Source organism: Petromyzon marinus, chromosome 80, assembly GCF_048934315.1.
Source record: "Petromyzon marinus isolate PM22_M1 ecotype Great Lakes invasive population chromosome 80, UKy_Petmar_22M1.pri1.0, whole genome shotgun sequence".
NCBI classification, from domain to species: domain Eukaryota; kingdom Metazoa; phylum Chordata; class Hyperoartia; order Petromyzontiformes; family Petromyzontidae; genus Petromyzon; species Petromyzon marinus.
In genome coordinates, this window is record NC_133746.1 from 25,390 (window position 1) to 48,401 (window position 23,012).

General features: G+C 53.1%; 1 protein-coding gene across 1 annotated transcript in view; it reads left to right on the forward strand.

Annotated features, from left to right (window-relative positions):
- The window catches only part of LOC116958614 (dynein axonemal heavy chain 1-like), a gene marked incomplete at its 5' end in the record, with an annotated part of 42,706 nt that overhangs the window by 14,454 nt on the left and 5,240 nt on the right, over positions 1 to 23,012 (forward strand). The window contains 3 exons of the mRNA XM_076057273.1: positions 4,389 to 4,598; positions 9,535 to 9,826; positions 13,599 to 13,723. Of these exons, the coding sequence (XP_075913388.1) occupies positions 4,389 to 4,598; positions 9,535 to 9,826; positions 13,599 to 13,720 (624 nt within the window). The remainder of the gene's footprint in view (positions 1 to 4,388; positions 4,599 to 9,534; positions 9,827 to 13,598; positions 13,724 to 23,012) is intronic.

A 23,012-nucleotide genomic window follows, 5' to 3' on the forward strand; every position in this document is an offset into this window, starting at 1 on the left:
CACTACAGGGACACTACGGAGACATAGATACACTACAGAGACACTACAGAGACACCACAGGGACACCACAGAGACACCACAGGGACACTACAGAGACACCACAGAGACACTACAGAGACACTACAGAGACACTACAGGGACACCACAGAGACACTACAGGGACACTACAGAGACACCACAGAGACACCACAGAGACACTACAGGGACACTACAGAGACACTACAGGGACACTACAGAGACACCACAGAGACACCACACAGACACCACAGAGACACTACAGGGACACTACAGAGACACCACAGGGACACTACAGAGACACCACAGGGACACCACAGGGACACCACAGGGACACTACAGAGACACTACAGGGACACTACAGAGACACTACAGAGACACCACAGGGACACTACAGAGACACCACAGGGACACCACAGGGACACCACAGGGACACTACAGAGACACTACAGGGACACTACAGAGACACTACAGAGATACCACAGGGACACCACAGGGACACTACAGAGACACTACAGGGACACTACAGAGACACTACAGAGATACCACAGAGACACTACAGAGACACCACAGGGACACTACAGAGACACTACAGAGACACTACAGGGACACTACAGAGACACTACAGAGACACCACAGGGACACTACAGAGACACTATAGAGACACTACAGAGACACTACAGAGACACTACAGAGACACTACAGGGACACTACAGAGACACTACAGAGACACTACAGAGACACTACAGAGACACTACAGAGACACCACAGGGACACTATAGAGACACTACAGAGACACTACAGGGACACTACAGGGACACCACAGGGACACTACAGAGACACTACAGGGACACTACAGAGACACTACAGAGACACTACAGAGACATAGAGACACTACAGAGACACTACAGAGACACCGCAGAGACACTACAGAGACACCACAGAGACACTACAGAGATACCACAGAGACACTACAGGGACACTACAGAGACACTACAGAGACACTACAGGGACACTACAGAGACACTACAGGGACACTACAGGGACACTACAGAGACACTACAGAGACACTACAGGGACACTACAGAGACACCACAGAGACACCACAGGAACACTACAGAGACACTACAGAGACACCACAGAGACACCACAGAGACACTACAGGGACACTACAGAGACACTACAGGGACACTACAGAGACACCACAGAGACACCACAGGAACACTACAGAGACACTACAGAGACACTACAGGGACACTACAGAGACACCACAGAGACACTACAGGGACACTACAGGGACACCACAGAGACACTACAGAGACATAGAGACACTACAGAGACACTACAGAGACACTACAGAGACACTACAGAGACACTACAGGGACACTACAGAGACACTACAGGGACACTACAGGGACACTACAGGGACACTACAGGAACACAACAGGGACACTACAGAGACACCACAGAGACACTACAGGGACACTACAGAGACACTACAGGGACACCACAGAGACACTACAGGGACACTACAGAGACACCACAGAGACACCACAGAGACACTACAGGGACACTACAGGGACACTACAGAGACACCACAGAGACACTACAGAGACACTACAGGGACACTACAGGGACACTACAGAGACACTACAGAGACACCACAGAGACACTACAGAGACACTACAGGGACACTACAGGGACACTACAGAGACACCACAGAGACACTACAGAGACACTACAGGGACACTACAGGGACACTACAGAGACACTACAGGGACACTACAGAGATACTACAGAGACACTACAGAGACACTACAGAGACATAGAGACACTACAGAGACACCACAGAGACACTACAGAGACACTACAGGGACACTACAGGGACACTACAGAGACACCACAGAGACACTACAGAGACACTACAGGGACACTACAGGGACACTACAGAGACACTACAGGGACACTACAGGGACACTACAGAGACACTACAGAGACACTACAGGGACACTACAGGGACACTACAGAGACACTACAGGGACACTACAGGGACACAACAGGGACACTACAGAGACACCACAGAGACACTACAGGGACACTACAGAGACACTAGAGAGACACTACAGGGACACCACAGAGACACTACAAGGACACTACAGAGACACCACAGAGACACCACAGAGACACTACAGGGACACTACAGGGACACTACAGAGACACCACAGAGACACTACAGAGACACTACAGGGACACTACAGGGACACTACAGAGACACTACAGAGACACCACAGAGACACTACAGAGACACTACAGGGACACTACAGGGACACTACAGAGACACCACAGAGACACCACAGAGACACTACAGGGACACTACAGGGACACTACAGAGACACTACAGGGACACTACAGGGACACTACAGAGACACTACAGAGACACTACAGAGACATAGAGACACTACAGAGACACCACAGAGACACTACAGAGACACTACAGGGACACTACAGGGACACTACAGAGACACCACAGAGACACTACAGAGACACTACAGGGACACTACAGGGACACTACAGAGACACCACAGAGACACTACAGAGACACTACAGGGACACTACAGGGACACTACAGAGACACTACAGGGACACTACAGGGACACTACAGAGACACTACAGAGACACTACAGGGACACTACAGGGACACTACAGAGACACTACAGGGACACTACAGGGACACTACAGAGACACTACAGAGACACTACAGAGACATAGAGACACTACAGAGACACCACAGAGACACTACAGAGACACTACAGGGACACTACAGGGACACTACAGAGACACCACAGAGACACTACAGAGACACTACAGGGACACTACAGGGACACTACAGAGACACCACAGAGACACTACAGAGACACTACAGGGACACTACAGGGACACTACAGAGACACTACAGGGACACTACAGGGACACTACAGAGACACTACAGAGACACTACAGGGACACTACAGGGACACTACAGAGACACTACAGGGACACTACAGGGACACAACAGGGACACTACAGAGACACCACAGAGACACTACAGGGACACTACAGAGACACTAGAGAGACACTACAGGGACACCACAGAGACACTACAAGGACACTACAGAGACACCACAGAGACACCACAGAGACACTACAGGGACACTACAGGGACACTACAGAGACACCACAGAGACACTACAGAGACACTACAGGGACACTACAGGGACACTACAGAGACACTACAGAGACACCACAGAGACACTACAGAGACACTACAGGGACACTACAGGGACACTACAGAGACACCACAGAGACACCACAGAGACACTACAGGGACACTACAGGGACACTACAGAGACACTACAGGGACACTACAGGGACACTACAGAGACACTACAGAGACACTACAGAGACATAGAGACACTACAGAGACACCACAGAGACACTACAGAGACACTACAGGGACACTACAGGGACACTACAGAGACACCACAGAGACACTACAGAGACACTACAGGGACACTACAGGGACACTACAGAGACACTACAGGGACACTACAGAGACACTACAGAGACACTACAGGGACACTACAGGGACACTACAGAGACACTACAGGGACACCACGGAGACACCACGGAGACACGGAGACACAGGGACATGGGGACATAGAGACAAAGAGACACTACGGGGACACCACAGAGACACAGAGACACTAAGGAGACACAGAGATACAGAGACACCACGGGGAGACAGAGACATGGGGATGTGGAGACACGGTGGTGATGGTGGTGATGGTGGTGGTGGTGATGGTGATGGTAGTGTGACGCTGGTGGTGTGACGCTGGTGGTGTGATGATGACGATGATGACGGTGATGACGCTGGTGGTGGTGTGACGCTGGTGGTGTGACGCTGGTGGTGTGACGGTGACGGTGATGACGCTGGTGGTGTGACGGTGACGGTGATGACGCTGGTGGTGTGACGGTGACGGTGATGACGCTGGTGGTGTGACGCTGACGGTGATGACGCTGGTGGTGTGACGGTGACGGTGATGACGCTGGTGGTGTGACGCTGGTGGTGTGACGCTGGTGGTGGTAGTGACGCTGGTGGTGTGACGGTGATGATGTCGATGATGACGGTGATGTCGCTGGTGGTGTGACGCTGGTGGTGTGACGGTGACGCTGGTGATGATGACGGTGATGACGCTGGTGGTGTGACGGTGACGCTGGTGATGATGACGGTGATGACGCTGGTGGTGTGACGCTGGTGGTGGTGACGGCGATGATGATGATGGTGATGACGCTGGTGGTGGTGTGACGCTGGTGCCGGTGGTGCCACCCTGCAGGCCTACCCCTCCCTGAAGCCACTGGCTGCTTGGCTGTGTGAGCTGTGTCGCCGCGTCGACTTCGTGGGCCGCTGGGCGGCCTCCGACGGCCCTCCGGCCTCCTTCTGGATCGGGGGACTCTTCTTTCCGCAGGCCTTCCTGACGGGCACCCTACAGAACCACGCCCGCCGCACCGGCACGCCCATCGACACCCTCTCATTCACATTCCAGGTCACTCCGTGGGTCTCTGTGTGTGTCTGTGGGTGTCTGGGGTGTCTGTGGGTGTCTGTGGGTGTCTGTGTGGGTGTCTGTGGGTGTCTGGGGTGTCTGTGAGTGTCTGTGGGTGTCTGTGGGTGTGTGTGGGTCTCTGTGTGGGTCTCTGTGAGTGTCTTTGTGGTGAGTCTGTGGGTGTCTGTGTGGGTGTCTGTGGGTCTCTGTGGGTGTCTGTGGGTCTCTGTGTGTGTCTGTGGGTTTCTGTGGGTCTCTGTGTGGGTGTCTGTGAGTGTCTGTGGGTGTCTGTGTGGGTGTCTGTGGGTCTCTGTGGGTGTCTGTGGGTCTCTGTGTGGGTCTCTGTGAGTGTCTTTGTGGTGAATCTGTGGGTGTCTGTGGGTCTCTATGAGTGTCTATGGGTGTCTATGAGTGTCTCTGTAGGTCTCTATTAGTGTCTATGGGTCTCTATGGGTGTCTATGGGTCTCTATGAGTGTCTATGGGTCTCTATGGGTGTCTATGGGTCTCTATGGGTGTCTATGGGTCTCTATGGGTGTCTATGGGTCTCTATGAGTGTCTGTGGGTGTCTGTGGGTGTCTGTGGGTCTCTGTGGGTCTTTGTGGGTGTCTGTGGGTGTCTGTGGGTGTCTGTGTGGGTCTCTGTGGGTCTCTGTGGGTGTCTGTGGGTGTCTGTGTGTGTCTGTGAGTGTCTGTGGGTCTCTGTGGGTCTCTATGAGTGTCTATGGGTGTCTATGGGTCTCTATGAGTGTCTATGGGTCTCTATGGGTGTCTATGGGTCTCTATGAGTGTCTATGGGTCTCTATGGGTGTCTATGGGTCTCTATGAGTGTCTATGGGTCTCTGTGGGTCTCTATGAGTGTCTATGGGTGTCTATGAGTGTCTATGGGTCTCTATGGGTGTCTATGGGTCTCTGTGGGTCTCTGTGGGTCTCTATGAGTGTCTATGGGTCTCTGTGGGTCTCTGTGGGTCTCTATGAGTGTCTATGGGTCTCTGTGGGTCTCTATGAGTGTCTATGGGTGTCTCTGTGGGTCTCTGTGGGTCTCTATGGGTCTCTATGGGTGTCTATGGGTCTCTGTGGGTCTCTATGAGTGTCTATGGGTCTCTGTGGGTCTCTATGGGTGTCTATGGGTGTCTCTGTGGGTCTCTGTGGGTCTCTATGGGTCTCTATGGGTGTCTATGGGTCTCTGTGGGTCTCTATGAGTGTCTATGGGTCTCTATGAGTGTCTATAGGTCTCTATGAGTGTCTATGGGTGTCTGTGGGTCTCTATGGGTGTCTATGGGTGTCTCTGTGGGTCTCTGTGGGTCTCTATGGGTCTCTATGGGTGTCTATGGGTCTCTGTGGGTCTCTATGGGTGTCTATGGGTCTCTGTGGGTCTCTATGAGTGTCTATGGGTCTCTGTGGGTCTCTATGGGTCTCTATGGGTCTCTGTGGGTGTCTGTGGGTCTCTATGGGTCTCTGTAGGTCTCTATGGGTCTCTGTGGGTCTCTATGAGTGTCTATGGGTCTCTATGAGTGTCTATGGGTGTCTGTGTGAGGTGAGTCTGTGTGTGTGTGAAGTGAGTCTGTGGGTGTCTATGTGGTGGTGAGTCTGTGGGTCTCTGTGGGTGTCTGTGGGTGTCTGTGTGGTGAGTCTATGGGTGTCTCTGGGTCTCTATGGGTGTCTATGGGTCTCTGTAGGTCTCTGTGGGTCTCTGTAGGTCTCTATGGGTGTCTATGGGTCTCTATGGGTGTCTATGGGTCTCTATGGGTGTCTATGGGTCTCTATGGGTGTCTATGGGTCTCTATGGGTCTCTGTAGGTCTCTGTGGGTCTCTGTAGGTCTCTATGAGTGTCTATGGGTCTCTGTGGGTCTCTGTGGGTCTCTATGAGTGTCTGTGGGTCTCTATGGGTGTCTATGGGTCTCTATGAGTGTCTATGCGTCTCTATGAGTGTCAATGGGTCTCTATGAGTGTCTATGGGTCTCTATGGGTGTCTATGGGTCTCTATGAGTGTCTATGGGTCTCTATGGGTCTCTATGGGTGTCTATGGGTCTCTATGGGTCTCTATGAGTGTCAATGGGTCTCTATGAGTGTCTATGGGTCTCTATGGGTGTCTATGGGTCTCTATGGGTCTCTATGAGTGTCTATGGGTCTCTATGGGTGTCTATGGGTGTCTGTGAGTCTCTGTGGGTGTCTGTGAGTGTCTTTGTGGTGAGTCTGTGGGTGTCTGTGGGTGTCTGTGAGTCTCTGTGTGGGTGTCTGTGGGTGTCTGTGAGTGTCTGTGGGTGTCTGTGAGTGTCTGTGAGTCTCTGTGTGGGTGTCTGTGGGTGTCTGTGAGTGTCTGTGGGTCTCTGTGGGTGTCTGTGGGTGTCTGTGAGTCTCTGTGTGGGTGTCTGTGGGTGTCTGTGAGTGTCTGTGGGTCTCTGTGGGTGTCTGTGGGTCTCTGTGGGTGTCTGTGTGGTGAGTCTGTGGGTGTCTGTGAGTGTCTGTGGGTGTCTGTGGGTGTCTATGGGTGTCTTTCTGGGTGTCTCTGTGGGTCTCTGTGGGTCTCTATGAGTGTCTATGGGTGTCTTTGTGGGTGTCTCTTTGGATGTCTGTGGGTGTCTATGGGTGTCTATGGGTCTCTGTGGGTCTCTATGGGTGTCTATGGGTCTCTGTGGGTCTCTGTGGGTCTCTGTGGGTCTCTATGAGTGTCTATGGGTCTCTGTGGGTCTCTATGGGTGTCTATGGGTCTCTGTGGGTCTCTATGGGTGTCTATGGGTCTCTGTGGGTCTCTGTGGGTCTCTGTGGGTCTCTATGAGTGTCTATGGGTCTCTGTGGGTCTCTATGGGTGTCTATGGGTCTCTGTGGGTCTCTATGAGTGTCTATGGATCTCTATGGGTGTATGTGGATCTCTATGGGTGTGTGTGGGACTCTTTGGGTGTCTGTGGGTCTCTGTGGATCACTGTGGGTCTCTAGCCACCTCAAATATCCAACAGGCATCCTTAGGATTAGGATCGAACCCACGACCACCTGCGTACCAGGTGAGGTAGTTAACATCTACCCTCGGGGAGAGAGACAGAGACACGCAAACTCCAAATTTTCAACGGGCATACTCACGGACGGGATTGAACCGTGCAACCTCACGCGTTTCAGGCGAGGTAGTCAACATTTCATCGTGGTATTGATTGAGCTGACGACCTCCTGCATACACGTTGAGGGAGTTAACATCTCGTCAAAGCCGGGATCGAACCCACGACCTCCCACATACCAGGCGAGGTAGTTAACATCTCATCAGGGTCTTGATCAAACCCACGACCTCCTGTCTACCAGGCGAGGTAGTCAGCATCACGGCAGTGTCGGGATAGAACCCACGACCTCCCGCGTACCGGGCGAGGTAGTCAACATCTCATCAGGGTTGGGATGAAACCCACGACCTTCTGCATACCAGGCGAGGTGGTTAACATCTCATCAATGCCGGGATCAAACCCACGATCTCCCGCGTACCGGGCGAGGTAGTTAACATCTCATCAGGGTCTTGATCGAACCCACGATCTCCCGCGAACCGGGCGAGGTAGTGAACATCTCATCAGGGTCGGGATAGAACCCACGACCTTCTGCATACCAGGCGAGGTGGTTAACATCTCATCAGGGTTGGGATGAAACCCACGATCTCCTGCACACCAGGCGAGGTAGTTAACATCTCATCAGGATCTTGATCAAACCCACGATCTCCCGCATACCGGGCAAGGTAGTTAACATCTCATCAGGGTCTTGATCGAACCCACGACCTTCTGCGTACCGAGCGAGGTAGTTAACATCTCATCAGGGTTGGAATCAAATCCACGACCTCCTGCGTACCGGGCGAGGTAGTTAACATCTCATCAGGGTCTTGATCGAACCCACGACCTTCTGCGTACCGGGCGAGGTAGTTAACATCTCATCAGGGTTGGAATCAAACCCACGACCTCCTGCGTACCAGGCGAGGTAGTTAACATCTCATCAGGGTCTTGATCAAACCCACGACCTCCCGCGTACCAGGCGAGGTAGTGAACATCTCATCAGGGTTGGGATCGAACCCACGACCTCCCGCGTACCGGGCGAGGTAGTTAACATCTCATCAGGGTCTTGATCAAACTCACGACCTTCTGCGTACCGGGCGAGGTGGTTAACATCTCATCATAGCCGGGATCGAACCCACGACCTCTCACGTACCAGGCGAGGTAGTTAACATCTCATCAAGGTCTTGATCAAACCCACGACCTTCTGCGTACTGGGCGAGGTAGTGAACATCTCATCAGGGTCTTGATCAAACCCACGACCTTCTGTGTACCGGGCGAGGTAGTGAACATCTCATCAGGGTCGGGATCGAACTCACGATCACCTGCATACCAGGCGAGGTGGTTAACATCTCATCAGGGTTGGGATGAAACCCACGATCTCCCGCGTACCGGGCGAGGTAGCGAACATCTCATCAGGGTTGGAATCTAACCCACGATCTCCTGCACACAAGGCGAGGTAGTGAACATCTCATCAGGGTCTTGATGGAACGCGCGACCTCCCGCGTGCCGGGCGAGGTAGCGAACATCTCATCAATGCCGTGATGTAACCCGCGACCTCCCGCGCACCAGGCGAGGTAGTGAACATCTCATCAGGGTCTTGATGGAACCCGCGACCTCCCGCGTACCAGGCGAGGTAGTTAACATCTCATCAGTCGGGATCAAACCCGGGATGGAACCCGCGACCTCCCGCGTACCGGGCGAGGTAGCGAACATCTCATCAGGGTCTTGATGTAACCCACGACCTCCCGCGTACCGGGCGAGGTAGTTAACATCTCATCAGGGTCGGGATCGAACCCGGGATGGAACCCGCGACCTCCCGCGTACCGGGCGAGGTAGCGAACATCTCATCAGGGTTGGAATCAAACCCACAACCTCCCGCGTACCGGGCGAGGTAGCGAACATCTGTCGCTGTCCCCCCCAAGGTGATGCGCGAGTCGGCCGAGGCCCTGGTGCGGCCGCCAAGCTCCGGCTGCTTCGTCTGGGGCCTCTTCCTGGAGGGCGCCCGCTGGGACTCTCCCAGCGGCCTCCTGGCCGAGTCACTGCCTCGGCAGTTGCACACCGCCATGGCCGTACTGTGGCTCAGGCCTAGTGAGCACCGCCGGCAGCAGCAGCAGCAGCAGCAGCTGCAGGGAGGGCTCAGCGGCGATGGCGGTGATGGCGACGCAGAAGCTGGAGTCTACCGCTGCCCCGTCTACAAGACACTGGCACGAGCCGGTGAGCGGGGAGAACGGTGGTGGTGGTGGTGGTGAGGGTGGTGGTGGTGGTGATGGTGGTGGTGGTGAGGGTGGTGGTGGTGGTGAGGGTGGTGGTGATGGTGATGGTGGTGGTGAGGGTGGTGGTGGTGGTGGTGAGGGTGGTGGTGGTGAGGGTGGTGGTGGTGAGGGTGGTGGTGGTGATGGTGGTGAGGGTGGTGGTGATGGTGGTGGTGGGGGTGGTGATGTTGATGGTGATGATGGTGGTGGTGAGGGTGGTGGTGATGGTGGTGGTGGTGATGGTGGTGGTGATGGTGGTGGTGGTGGTGGCGGTGTTGGTGCTGGTGGTGATGGTGGTGGTGGTGAGGGTGGTGATGGTGGTGGTGGTGGTGGTGATGGTGGTGGTGTTGGTGGTGATGTTGATGGTGATGATGATGGTGGCGATGATGATGGTGGTGGCGGTGATTGTGGTGGTGGTGGTAATGGTGGTGATAGTAGTGGTGGTGGTGATGATGATGATGCTAGTGGTGATGATGATGGTGCTAGTGGTGGTGATGATGATGATGGTGCTAGTGGTGGTGATAGTCTGGTGGTGAAAGTGGTGGTGACAATCCGCTTATTGCCACTACAGCAGCTAAATGGGGGCTCTGGATGGGTGCACGGGGCTGGTAATCCCTCCACCTTCAACCTATCACTAAACCACGTGTTACAAATCTAACCAAACTTGTGCCGGAGGCCCCGGGGGGACAGGCGTCTCTGACGTCTCCTGGCCAACCCCAAATTGGCGGAGCCAGGAGATTGAATCTCTACCCTCGGGGCTCCTCCAGAAACAGCAAAAAGCCACTTCGTGTGGCCACGTGGAATGTTCGAACGCTCACTGCGGATGAGAGGTTCCTCTGTCGGGAGCTGGACCGGTACCGCCTAGACCTCTGTGGTATTCAGGAGGTGTGGGAAGCTGTAAGCCCCAGTGTGGGAAGCTGTAAGCCCCAGGCTACTTTGGGCTCGCCTTCCCGTCAACCGGAGGCGAGGAATGGTGGTCATGGTTACTTATGCCCCCACCGAAGATGAACATCCGTGGAGGGATGCAGGCAAAGCCGATGAGTCAGATGCCTTCTATGACCTCCTGTCACTGGTGCTGGCTAAAGTGGCCCCTCGGGATAGAGTCATCTCGTTGGGTGACTTCAATGCCCGAGTTGGTCATGATGCTGGCACCTGGTCTGGAGTGATTGGAGGGCATGGGCCAGATCAGCTCAATAACAACGGTAGGAGGCTGCTAGATTTTTGTGCAGCCCATGGGCTTGTAATTACCAACACGCTGTTCCGGCATCGGCACGTCATCTACGCATCATGGATGCATGCCGGGTCCAAGCAAGAACATCTGCTGGACTACATAGCGACGGAACAGTGGATACTGGACCCTGTAGTTGATTGTGTGAGGAGTTAACAAATCCTTGAAATATCTGGACACAGTCTAATCGGTGAGCTCCTCCGGCAGGCAAGGCTGCGCTGGTTGGTAGCCAGCATGCCCAGCTACCGCATGCCCGAAGCAGCTTCTGTTTGGCCACATTGAGGGGGCTGAACGGGCACGACATGGGCTGAAGAAGAGATGGGATGATGGTTGAGTTAGTGCGTGGGTGAGTTAGTGCGTGGGCGAGTTAGTGAGTGGGCGAGTTAGTGAGTGGGTGGGTGAGTGAGTGGGTGAGTTAGTGCGTGGGTGAGTTAGTGAGTGGGTGAGTGAGTGAGTGAGTGGGCGAGTTAGTGCGTGGGTGAGTTAGTGAGTGGGCGAGTTAGTGAGTGGGTGAGTTAGTGAGTGAGCAAGTTAGTGATTGGGTGAGTTAGTGCTTGGGTGAGTGAGTGAGTGAGTGGGCGAGTTAGTGCGTGGGTGAGTTAGTGAGTGGGTGAGTGAGTGAGTGAGTGGGCGAATTAGTGCGTGGGTGAGTTAGTGAGTGGGCGAGTTAGTGCGTGGGTGAGTTAGTGAGTGGGTGAGTTAGTGAGTGGGTGAGTTAGTGAGTGGGCGAGTTAGTGCGTGAGCGAGTTAGTGAGTGGGTGAGTTAGTGAGTGGGCAAGTTAGTGCGTGGGTGAGTTAGTGCGTGAGCGAGTTAGTGAGTGGGTGAGTTAGTGAGTGGGTGAGTTAGTGAGTGAGCGAGTTAGTGATTGGGTGAGTTAGTGCTTGGGTGAGTGAGTGAGTGAGTGGGCGAGTTAGTGCGTGGGTGAGTTAGTGAGTGGGTGAGTGAGTGAGTGAGTGGGCGAATTAGTGCGTGGGTGAGTTAGTGAGTGGGCGAGTTAGTGCGTGGGTGAGTTAGTGAGTGGGTGAGTTAGTGAGTGGGTGAGTTAGTGAGTGGGTGAGTTAGTGAGTGGGCGAGTTAGTGCGTGAGCGAGTTAGTGAGTGGGTGAGTTAGTGAGTGGGTGAGTTAGTGAGTGGGTGAGTGAGTGAGTGGGCGAGTTAGTGCGTGGGTGAGTTAGTGAGTGGGTGAGTTAGTGAGTGGGCGAGTTAGTGCGTGGGTGAGTTAGTGCGTGGGTGAGTTAGTGAGTGAGCGAGTTAGTGAGTGAGCGAGTTAGTGAGTGAGCGAGTTAGTGAGTGGGTGAGTTAGTGAGTGAGCGAGTTAGTGCGTGGGTGAGTTAGTGAGTGGGTGAGTTAGTGAGTGAGCGAGTTAGTGCGTGGGTGAGTTAGTGCGTGGGCGAGTTAGTGAGTGGGCGAGTTAGTGCGTGGGTGAGTTAGTGCGTGGGCGAGTTAGTGCGTGGGCGAGTTAGTGCGTGGGTGAGTTAGTGCGTGGGCGAGTTAGTGAGTGGGCGAGTTAGTGCGTGGGTGAGTTAGTGCGTGGGCGAGTTAGTGAGTGGGTGAGTTAGTGAGTGGGTGAGTTAGTGAGTGGGTGAGTTAGTGAGTGAGCGAGTTAGTGCGTGGGTGAGTTAGTGAGTGAGCGAGTTAGTGAGTGGGTGAGTTAGTGAGTGGGTGAGTTAGTGAGTGAGCAAGTTAGTGATTGGGTGAGTTAGTGCGTGGGTGAGTTAGTGAGTGGGTGAGTGAGTGAGTGGGTGAGTTAGTGAGTGGGTGAGTGAGTGAGTGAGTGGGTGAGTTAGTGAGTGGGTGAGTTAGTGAGCAAGTTAGTGAGTGGGCGAGTTAGTGAGTGGGTGGGTGAGTGAGTGGGTGAGTTAGTGAGTGAGCGAGTTAGTGCATGGGTGAGTTAGTGAGTGGTTGAGTTAGTGAGTGGGTGAGTGAGTGAGTGGGCGAGTTAGTTAGATGGTGATGATAATGGTGACGATGATGGTGATAATGGTGATGATGGTGATGATGGTGATGATAATGTTGACGATGATGGTGATAATGGTGATGATGGTGATGATGATGGTGATGACGATGGCGATGGTGATGGTGATGATGATGGTGATGATGGTGATGACGATGATGGTGATGATGGTGATTATGATGATAATGGTGGTGATGGTGATGATGATGGTGATGACGATGATGGTGATGATGGTGATTATGATGATAATGGTGATGATGGTGATGATGATGATGGTGATGATGGTGATGATGATGGTGGTGATGATAGTGATGGTGATGATGGTGATGACGATGGTGATGATGATGATGGTGATGATGATGGTGGTGATGATAGTGATGGTGATGATGGTGATGACAATGATGGTGATGACGATGGTGATGATGGTGATGATGGTGATGATGATAATGGTGATGATGGTAATGATGATGGTGGTGATGATAGTGATGGTGATGATGGTGATGGTGATGACAATGACAATGTTGACAATGATGATGGTGATGATGGTTCCAGGAACCCTGTCCACCACCGGCCACTCCACCAACTTCGTGCTGGCTATCGACCTGCCGAGTGACCGCAGGCAGAGCCACTGGGTCAAGCGTGGAGTTGCCTTGCTGTGTGCACTCGACTACTAACAGGTACTCACAGGTACCAACAGGTACTCACAGGTACCAACAGGTACTATAGTGGTCAAGCGTGGAGTTGCCTTGCTGTGTGCACTCGACTACTAACAGGTACTCACAGGTACCAACAGGTACTCACAGGTACCAACAGGTACTATAGTGGTCAAGCGTGGAGTTGCCTTGCTGTGTGCACTCGACTACTAACAGGTACTCACAGGTACCAACAGGTACTCACAGGTACCAACAGGTACTATAGTGGTCAAGCGTGGAGTTGCCTTGCTGTGTGCACTCGACTACTAACAGGTACTACAGTGGTACCAGCAGGTACCAGCAGGTACTACAGTGGTCAAGCGTGGAGTTGCCTTGCTGTGTGCACTCGACTACTAACAGGTACTCACAGGTACTACAGTGGTACCAACAGGTACTATAGTGGTAGTACAGGTACTATAGTGGTACTAACAGGTACTATAGTGGTCAAGCGTGGAGTTGCCTTGCTGTGTGCACTCGACTACTAACAGGTACTACAGTGGTACTAACAGGTACTACAGTGGTACCAGCAGGTACTACAGTGGTAGTACAGGTACCAGCAGGTACTATAGTGGTACAGCAGGTACTACAGTGGTACAGCAGGTACTATAGTGGTAGTACAGGTACTACAGTGGTACCAGCAGGTACTACAGTGGTCAAGCGTGGAGTTGCCTTGCTGTGTGCACTCGACTACTAACAGGTACTACAGTGGTACTAACAGGTACTATAGTGGTACCAGCAGGTACTACAGTGGTCAAGCGTGGAGTTGCCTTGCTGTGTGCACTCGACTACTAACAGGTACTCACAGGTACCAACAGGTACTATAGTGGTCAAGCGTGGAGTTGCCTTGCTGTGTGCACTCGACTACTAACAGGTACTACAGTGGTACCAGCAGGTACTATAGTGGTACCAGCAGGTACTATAGTGGGAACCAACAGGTACTACAGTGGTACTAACAGGTACTATAGTGGTCAAGCGTGGAGTTGCCTTGTTGTGTGCACTCGACTACTGACCAGCTACTAACAGGTACTACAGTGGTACCAGCAGGTACTATAGTGGTACCAGCAGGTACTACAGTGGTCAAGCGTGGAGCTGCCTTGCTGTGTGCACTCGACTACTAACAGGTACTACAGTGGTACCAGCAGGTACCAGCAGGTACTACAGTGGTCAAGCGTGGAGTTGCCTTGCTGTGTGCACTTGACTACTAACAGGTACTCACAGGTACTACAGTGGTACCAACAGGTACTATAGTGGTAGTACAGGTACTACAGTGGTACTAACAGGTACTATAGTGGTCAAGCGTGGAGTTGCCTTGCTGTGTGCACTCGACTACTAACAGGTACTCACAGGTACTATAGTGGTACCAACAGGTACTATAGTGGTAGTACAGGTACTACAGTGGTACTAACAGGTACTATAGTGGTCAAGCGTGGAGTTGCCTTGCTGTGTGCACTCGACTACTGAGCAGGTACTAACAGGTACTATAGTGGTACCAGCAGGTACCAGCAGGGCCTACAGTGGTACCAGCAGGTACTATAGTGGTAGTACAGGTACTACAGTGGTACCAGCAGGTACTATAGTGGTACCAACAGGTACTACAGTGGTCAAGCGTGGAGTTGCCTTGCTGTGTACACTCGACTACTAACAGGTACCAGCAGGTACTACAGTGGTACCAGCAGGTACCAGCAGGGCCTACAGTGGTACCAGCAGGTACTATAGTGGTAGTACAGGTACTACAGTGGTACCAACAGGTACTACAGTGGTACTACAGGTACTACAGTGGTCAAGCGTGGAGCTGCCTTGCTGTGTACACTCGACTACTAACAGGTACTACAGTGGTAGTACAGGTACTATAGTGGTACTAACAGGTACTATAGTGGTACTAACAGGTACTATAGTGGTACCAACAGGTACTATAGTGGTCAAGCGTGGAGCTGCCTTGCTGTGTACACTCGACTACTGAGCAGGTACTACAGTGGTACTAACAGGTACCAACAGGTACTACAGTGGTACCAGCAGGTACCAGCAGGTACTAACAGGTACTATAGTGGTACCAGCAGGTACTATAGTGGTACCAGCAGGTACTATAGTGGTCCTACAGTGGTACTAACAGGTCCTACAGTGGTACTAACAGGTACTAACAGGTACTATAGTGGTACCAGCAGGTACTATAGTGGTACCAACAGGTACCAACAGGGCCTACAGTGGTCAAGCGTGGAGTTGCCTTGCTGTGTGCACTCGACTACCAACAGGTACTATAGTGGTACTAACAGGTACTATAGTGGTACTAACAGGTACTATAGTGGTACTAACAGGTACTACAGTGGTACCAACAGGTTCTACAGTGGTACTAACAGGTACTACAGTGGTACCAACAGGGCCTACAGTGGTAGTACAGGTACTACAGTGGTACTAACAGGTCCTACAGTGGTACTGCAGGTACTATAGTGGTACTAACAGGTACTACAGTGGTACCAACAGGTACCAACAGGGCCTACAGTGGTAGTACAGTGGTACTGCAGGTACCAACAGGTTCTACAGTGGTACCAGCAGGTACTACAGTGGTACCAGCAGGTACTACAGTGGTACGAACAGGTTCTACAGTGGTACCAGCAGGTACTACAGTGGTACCAACAGGTCCTACAGTGGTACTGACAGGTCCTATAGTGGTACTAACAGGTACCAACAGGTCCTATAGTGGTACTAACAGGTACTACAGTGGTACTGACAGGTCCTATAGTGGTACTAACAGGTACCAACAGGTCCTACAGTGGTACTGCAGGTCCTACAGTGGTACTGCAGGTACTACAGTGGTACCAGCAGGTACTATAGTGGTACCAGCAGGTACTACAGTGGTACTAACAGGTACTACAGTGGTAGTACAGGTACTACAGTGGTACTAACAGGTACTATAGTGGGACCAACAGGTACTATAGTGGTACCAGCAGGTACTACAGTGGTACCAGCAGGTACTATAGTGGTACCAGCAGGTACTATAGTGGTACTAACAGGTCCTACAGTGGTACCAGCAGGTCCTATAGTGGTACTAACAGGTCCTACAGTGGTACTGCAGGTACTAACAGGTCCTACAGTGGTACCAACAGGTACCAGCAGGTACTACAGTGGTACTACCAGGTCCTACAGTGGTACCAACAGGTCCTACAGTGGTACTGACAGGTCCTATAGTGGTACCAGCAGGTACTACAGTGGTACTACCAGGTCCTACAGTGGTACTAACAGGTACCAACAGGTCCTACAGTGGTACCAACAGGTACTACAGTGGTACTAACAGGTCCTATAGTGGTACTACCAGGTACCAACAGGTCCTACAGTGGTACTAACAAGTCCTATAGTGGTACTAACAGGTCCTACCTCGCCTGGCCTACAGGAGGTCGTGGCTTAGACCCTGACACCAGAGTGGCTAGGAGATGTTGACTACCTCGCCTGGTCTACAGGAGGTCGTGGCTTAGACCCTGACACCACAATGGCTATGAGATGTTGACTACCTCGCCTGGTCTACAGGAGGTCGTGGCTTAGACCCTGACACCACAATGGCTATGAGATGTTGACTACCTCGCCTGGTCTACAGGAGGTCGTAGCTTAGACCCTGACACCACAGTGGCTATGAGATGTTGACTACCTCGCCTGGTCTACAGGAGGTCGTGGCTTAGACCCTGACACCTCAGTGGCTACGAGATGTTGACTACCTCGCCTGGTGTGCAGGAGGTCGTGAGTTCGATCCAGGTCCTCAGTATGTCTGCTGGTTGTGTATTTGGAGTCTACGTCTCTCTCTCTCACTCATCATCAACATCACGGTGGCTATGAGATGTTGACTACCTCGCCTGGTCTACAGGAGGTCGTGGCTTAGACCTTGACATCACAGTGGCTATAAGATGTTGACTACCTCGCCTGGTGTGCAGGAGGTCGTGGCTTAGACCCTGACATCACAGTGGCTAGCGAGATGTTGTCTACCTCGCCTGGTCTACAGGAGGTCGTGGCTTAGACCCTGACACCACAATGGCTATGAGATGTTGACTACCTCGCCTGGTCTACAGGAGGTCGTGGCTTAGACCTTGACATCACAGTGGCTATGAGATGTTGACTACCTCGCCTGGTCTACAGGAGGTCGTGGCTTAGACCCTGAGACCACAGTGGCTAGGAGATGTTGACTACCTCGCCTGGTCTACAGGAGGTCGTGGCTTAGACCCTGACACCACAATGGCTATGAGATGTTGACTACCTCGCCTGGTCTACAGGATGTCGCGAGTTCCATCCAGGCCCTCACTATGTCTGCTGGTTGTGTATTTGGAGTCTGCGTCTCTCTCTCTCACTCATCATCAACATCACGGTGGCTATGAGATGTTGACTACCTCGCCTGGTGTGCAGGAGGTCGCTGTTGCTGCTGCTGTATATTTGGAGTCTGCGTCTCTCTCTCTCTCACTCATCATCAACATCACGGTGGCTAGCGAGATGTTGACTACCTCGCCTGGTGTGCAGGAGGTCGTGGCTTAGACCCTGACACCACAGTGACTATGAGATGTTGACTACCTCGCCTGGTGTGCAGGAGGTCGTGGCTTAGAGCCTGACACCACAGTGGCTAGGAGATGTTGACTACCTCGCCTGGTGTGCAGGAGGTCGTGGCTTAGAGCCTGACACCACAGTGGCTAGGAGATGTTGACTACCTCGCCTGGTGTGCAGGAGGTCGTGGCTTAGAGCCTGACACCACAGTGGCTATGAGATGTTGTCTACCTCGCCTGGTCTACAGGAGGTCGTGGCTTAGACCCTGAGACCACAGTGGCTAGGAGATGTTGACTACCTCGCCTGGTCTACAGGAGGTCGTGGCTTAGTCCCTGACACCACAGTGGCTAGGAGATGTTGACTACCTCGCCTGGTCTACAGGAGGTCGTGGCTTAGACCCTGACACCCACAGTGGCTAGCGAGATGTTGACTACCTCGCCTGGTCTACAGGAGGTCGTGGCTTAGAGCCTGACACCACAGTGGCTAGGAGATGTTGACTACCTCGCCTGGTATGCAGGAGGTCGTGGCTTAGACCCTGACATCACAGTGGCTAGGAGATGTTGACCACCTCGCCTGGTGTGCAGGAGGTCTCTGCTTAGACCCTGACAACACAGTGGCTAGCGAGATGTTGACTACCTCGCCTGGTCTACAGGAGGTCGTGGCTTAGACCCTGACACCACAGTGGCTATGAGATGTTGACTACCTCGCTTGGTCTACAGGAGGTCGTGAGTTCGATCCAGGCCCTCAGTATGTCTGCTGGTTGTGTATTTGGAGTCTACGTCTCTCTCTCTCACTCATCATCAACATCACGGTGGCTATGAGATGTTGACTACCTCGCCTGGTCTACAGGAGGTCGTGAGTTCCATCCAGGCCCTCAGTATGTCTGCTGGTTGTGTATTTGGAGTCTACGTCTCTCTCTCTCACTCATCATCAACATCACGGTGGCTATGAGATGTTGACTTCCTCGCCTGGTGTGCAGGAGGTCGCTGCTGCTGCTGCTGTAGATTTGGAGTCTGCGTCTCTCTCTCTCACTCATCATCAACATCACGGTGGCTAGCGAGATGTTGACTACCTCGCCTGGTATACAGGAGGTCGTGGCTTAGACCCTGACACCACAATGGCTATGAGATGTTGACTACCTCGCCTGGTCTACAGGAGGTCGTGGCTTAGACTCTGACACCACAGTGGCTATGAGATGTTAACTACCTCGCCTGGTGTGCAGGAGGTCGTGGCTTAGACTCTGACACCACAGTGGCTAGGGGATGTTGACTACCTCGCCTGGTATACAGGAGGTCGTGGCTTAGACTCTGACACCACAGTGGCTAGGGGATGTTGACTACCTCGCCTGGTGTGCAGGAGGTCGTGGCTTAGAACCTGACACCACAGTGGCTAGGGGATGTTGACTACCTCGCCTGGTGTGCAGGAGGTCGTGGCTTAGACCCTGACACCACAATGGCTAGGAGATGTTGACTACCTCGCCTGGTCTACAGGAGGTCGTGGCTTAGACCCTGACACCACGGTGGCTATGAGATGTTGACTACCTCGCCTGGTCTGCAGGAGGTCGTGGCTTAGACTCTGACACCACAGTGGCTAGGGGATGTTGACTACCTCGCCTGGTATGCAGGAGGTCGTGGCTTAGACCCTAACACCACAGTGGCTAGCGAGATGTTGACTACCTCGCCTGGTCTACAGGAGGTCGTGGCTTAGTCCCTGACACCACAGTGGCTATGAGATGTTGACTACCTCGCCTGGTCTGCAGGAGGTCGTGGCTTAGACCCTAACACCACAGTGGCTAGCGAGATGTTGACTACCTCGCCTGGTCTACAGGAGGTCGTGGCTTAGACCCTGACACCACGGTGGCTAGGAGATGTTGACTACCTCGCCTGGTGTGCAGGAGGTCGTGAGTTCGATCCAGGCTCTCACTATGTCTGCTGGTTGTGTATTTGGACTCTACGTCTCTCTCTCTCTCACTCATCATCAACACCACAGTGGCTAGGAGATGTTGACTACCTCGCCTGGTATACAGGAGGTCGTGGCTTAGACCCTGACACCACAATGGCTATGAGATGTTGACTACCTCGCCTGGTGTGCAGGAGGTCGTGACTTAGACCCTGACACCACAGTGGCTACGAGATGTTGACTACCTCGCCTGGTGTGCAGGAGGTCGTGAGTTCGATCCAGGTCCTCAGTATGTCTGCTGGTTGTGTATTTGGAGCCTACGTCTCTCTCTCTCTCACTCATCGTCAACATCACGGTGGCTATGAGATGTTGACTACCTCGCCTGGCTACAGGAGGTCGCTGTTGCTGCTGCTGTATATTTGGAGTCTGCGTCTCTCTCTCTCACTCATCATCAACATCACAGTGGCTAGGAGATGTTGACTACCTCGCCTGGTATACAGGAGGTCGTGGCTTAGACCCTGACACCACAGTGGCTAGCGAGATGTTGACTACCTCGCCTGGTCTACAGGAGGTCGTGGCTTAGACCCTGACACCACAGTGGCTAGGAGATGTTGACTACCTCGCCTGGTCTACAGGAGGTCGTGAGTTCGATCCAGGTCCTCAGTATGTCTGCTGGTTGTGTATTTGGAGTCTACGTCTCTCTCTCTCTCACTCATCATCAACATCACGGTGGCTAGCGAGATGTTGACTCCCTCGCCTGGTGTGCAGGAGGTCGCTGCTGCTGCTGCTGTAGATTTGGAGTCTGCGTCTCTCTCTCTCACTCATCATCAACATCACAGTGGCTAGGAGATGTTGACTACCTCGCCTGGTCTACAGGAGGTCGTGGCTTAGATCCTGACACCACAGTGGCTAGGAGATGTTGACTACCTCGCCTGGTCTACAGGAGGTCGTGGCTTAGTCCCTGACACCACAGTGGCTAGGAGATGTTGACTACCTCGCCTGGTCTACAGGAGGTCGTGGCTTAGACCCTGACACCACGTTGGCTATGAGATGTTGACTACCTCGCCTGGTCTACAGGAGGTCGTGGCTTAGATCCTGACACCACAGTGGCTAGGGGATGTTGACTACCTCGCCTGGTGTGCAGGAGGTCGTGGCTTAGACCCTGACACCAGAGTGGCTAGCGAGATGTTGACTACCTCGCCTGGTCTACAGGAGGTCGTGAGTTCCATCCAGGCCCTCAGTATGTCTGCTGGTTGTGTATTTGGACTCTACGTCTCTCTCTCTCTCACTCATCATCAACATCACGGTGGCTAGCGAGATGTTGACTCCCTCGCCTGGTGTGCAGGAGGTCGCTGCTGCTGCTGCTGCTGCTGTAGATTTGGAGTCTGCGTCTCTCTCTCTCACTCATCATCAACATCACGGTGGCTAGCGAGATGTTGACTACCTCGCCTGGTCTGCAGGAGGTCGTGGCTTAGCCCCTCGCACCACAGTGGCTATGAGATGTTGACTACCTCGCCTGGTCTACAGGAGGTCGTGGGTTAGACCCTGACACCACGGTGGCTAGCGAGATGTTGACTACCTCGCCTGGTGTGTAGGAGGTCGTGGCTTAGACCCTGACACCACAATGGCTATGAGATGTTGACTACCTCGCCTGGTATACAGGAGGTCGTGGCTTAGATCCTGACACCACAGTGACTAGGAGATGTTGACTACCTCGCCTGGTGTGCAGGAGGTCGTGAGTTCGATCCAGGTCCTCAGTATGTCTGCTGGTTGTGTATTTGGAGTCTACGTCTCTCTCTCTCACTCATCATCAACATCACGGTGGCTATGAGATGTTGACTACCTCGCCTGGTATACAGGAGGTCGTGGCTTAGATCCTGACACCACAGTGACTAGGAGATGTTGACTACCTCGCCTGGTGTGCAGGAGGTCGTGAGTTCGATCCAGGCTCTCACTATGTCTGCTGGTTGTGTATTTGGAGTCTACGTCTCTCTCTCTCTCACTCATCATCAACATCACTGTGGTTATGAGATGTTGACTACCTCGCCTGGTGTGCAGGAGGTCGCTGTTGCTGCTGCTGTATATTTGGAGTCTGCGTCTCTCTCTCTCACTCATCATCAACATCACAGTGGCTAGGAGATGTTGACTACCTCGCCTGGTATACAGGAGGTCGTGGCTTAGACCCTGACACCACAGTGGCTAGCGAGATGTTGACTACCTCGCCTGGTCTACAGGAGGTCGTGGCTTAGACCCTGACACCACAGTGGCTAGGAGATGTTGACTCCCTCGCCTGGTCTACAGGAGGTCGTGAGTTCGATCCAGGTCCTCAGTATGTCTGCTGGTTGTGTATTTGGAGTCTACGTCTCTCTCTCTCTCACTCATCATCAACATCACGGTGGCTAGCGAGATGTTGACTACCTCGCCTGGTCTGCAGGAGGTCGTGGCTTAGCCCCTCGCACCACAGTGGCTATGAGATGTTGGCTACCTCGCCTGGTGTGCAGGAGGTCGCTGCTGCTGCTGCTGTAGATTTGGAGTCTGCGTCTCTCTCTCTCACTCATCATCAACATCACGGTGGCTAGCGAGATGTTGACTACCTCGCCTGGTGTGCAGGAGGTCGTGGCTTAGACCCTGACACCACAGTGGCTAGCGAGATGTTGACTACCTCGCCTGGTGTGCAGGAGGTCGTGGCTTAGACCCTGACACCACAGTGGCTAGCGAGATGTTGACTACCTCGCCTGGTGTGCAGGAGGTCGTGGCTTAGACCCTGACACCACGTTGGCTAGGAGATGTTGACTACCTCGCCTGGTGTGCAGGAGGTCGTGGCTTAGACCCTGACACCACTAGCGAGATGTTGACTACC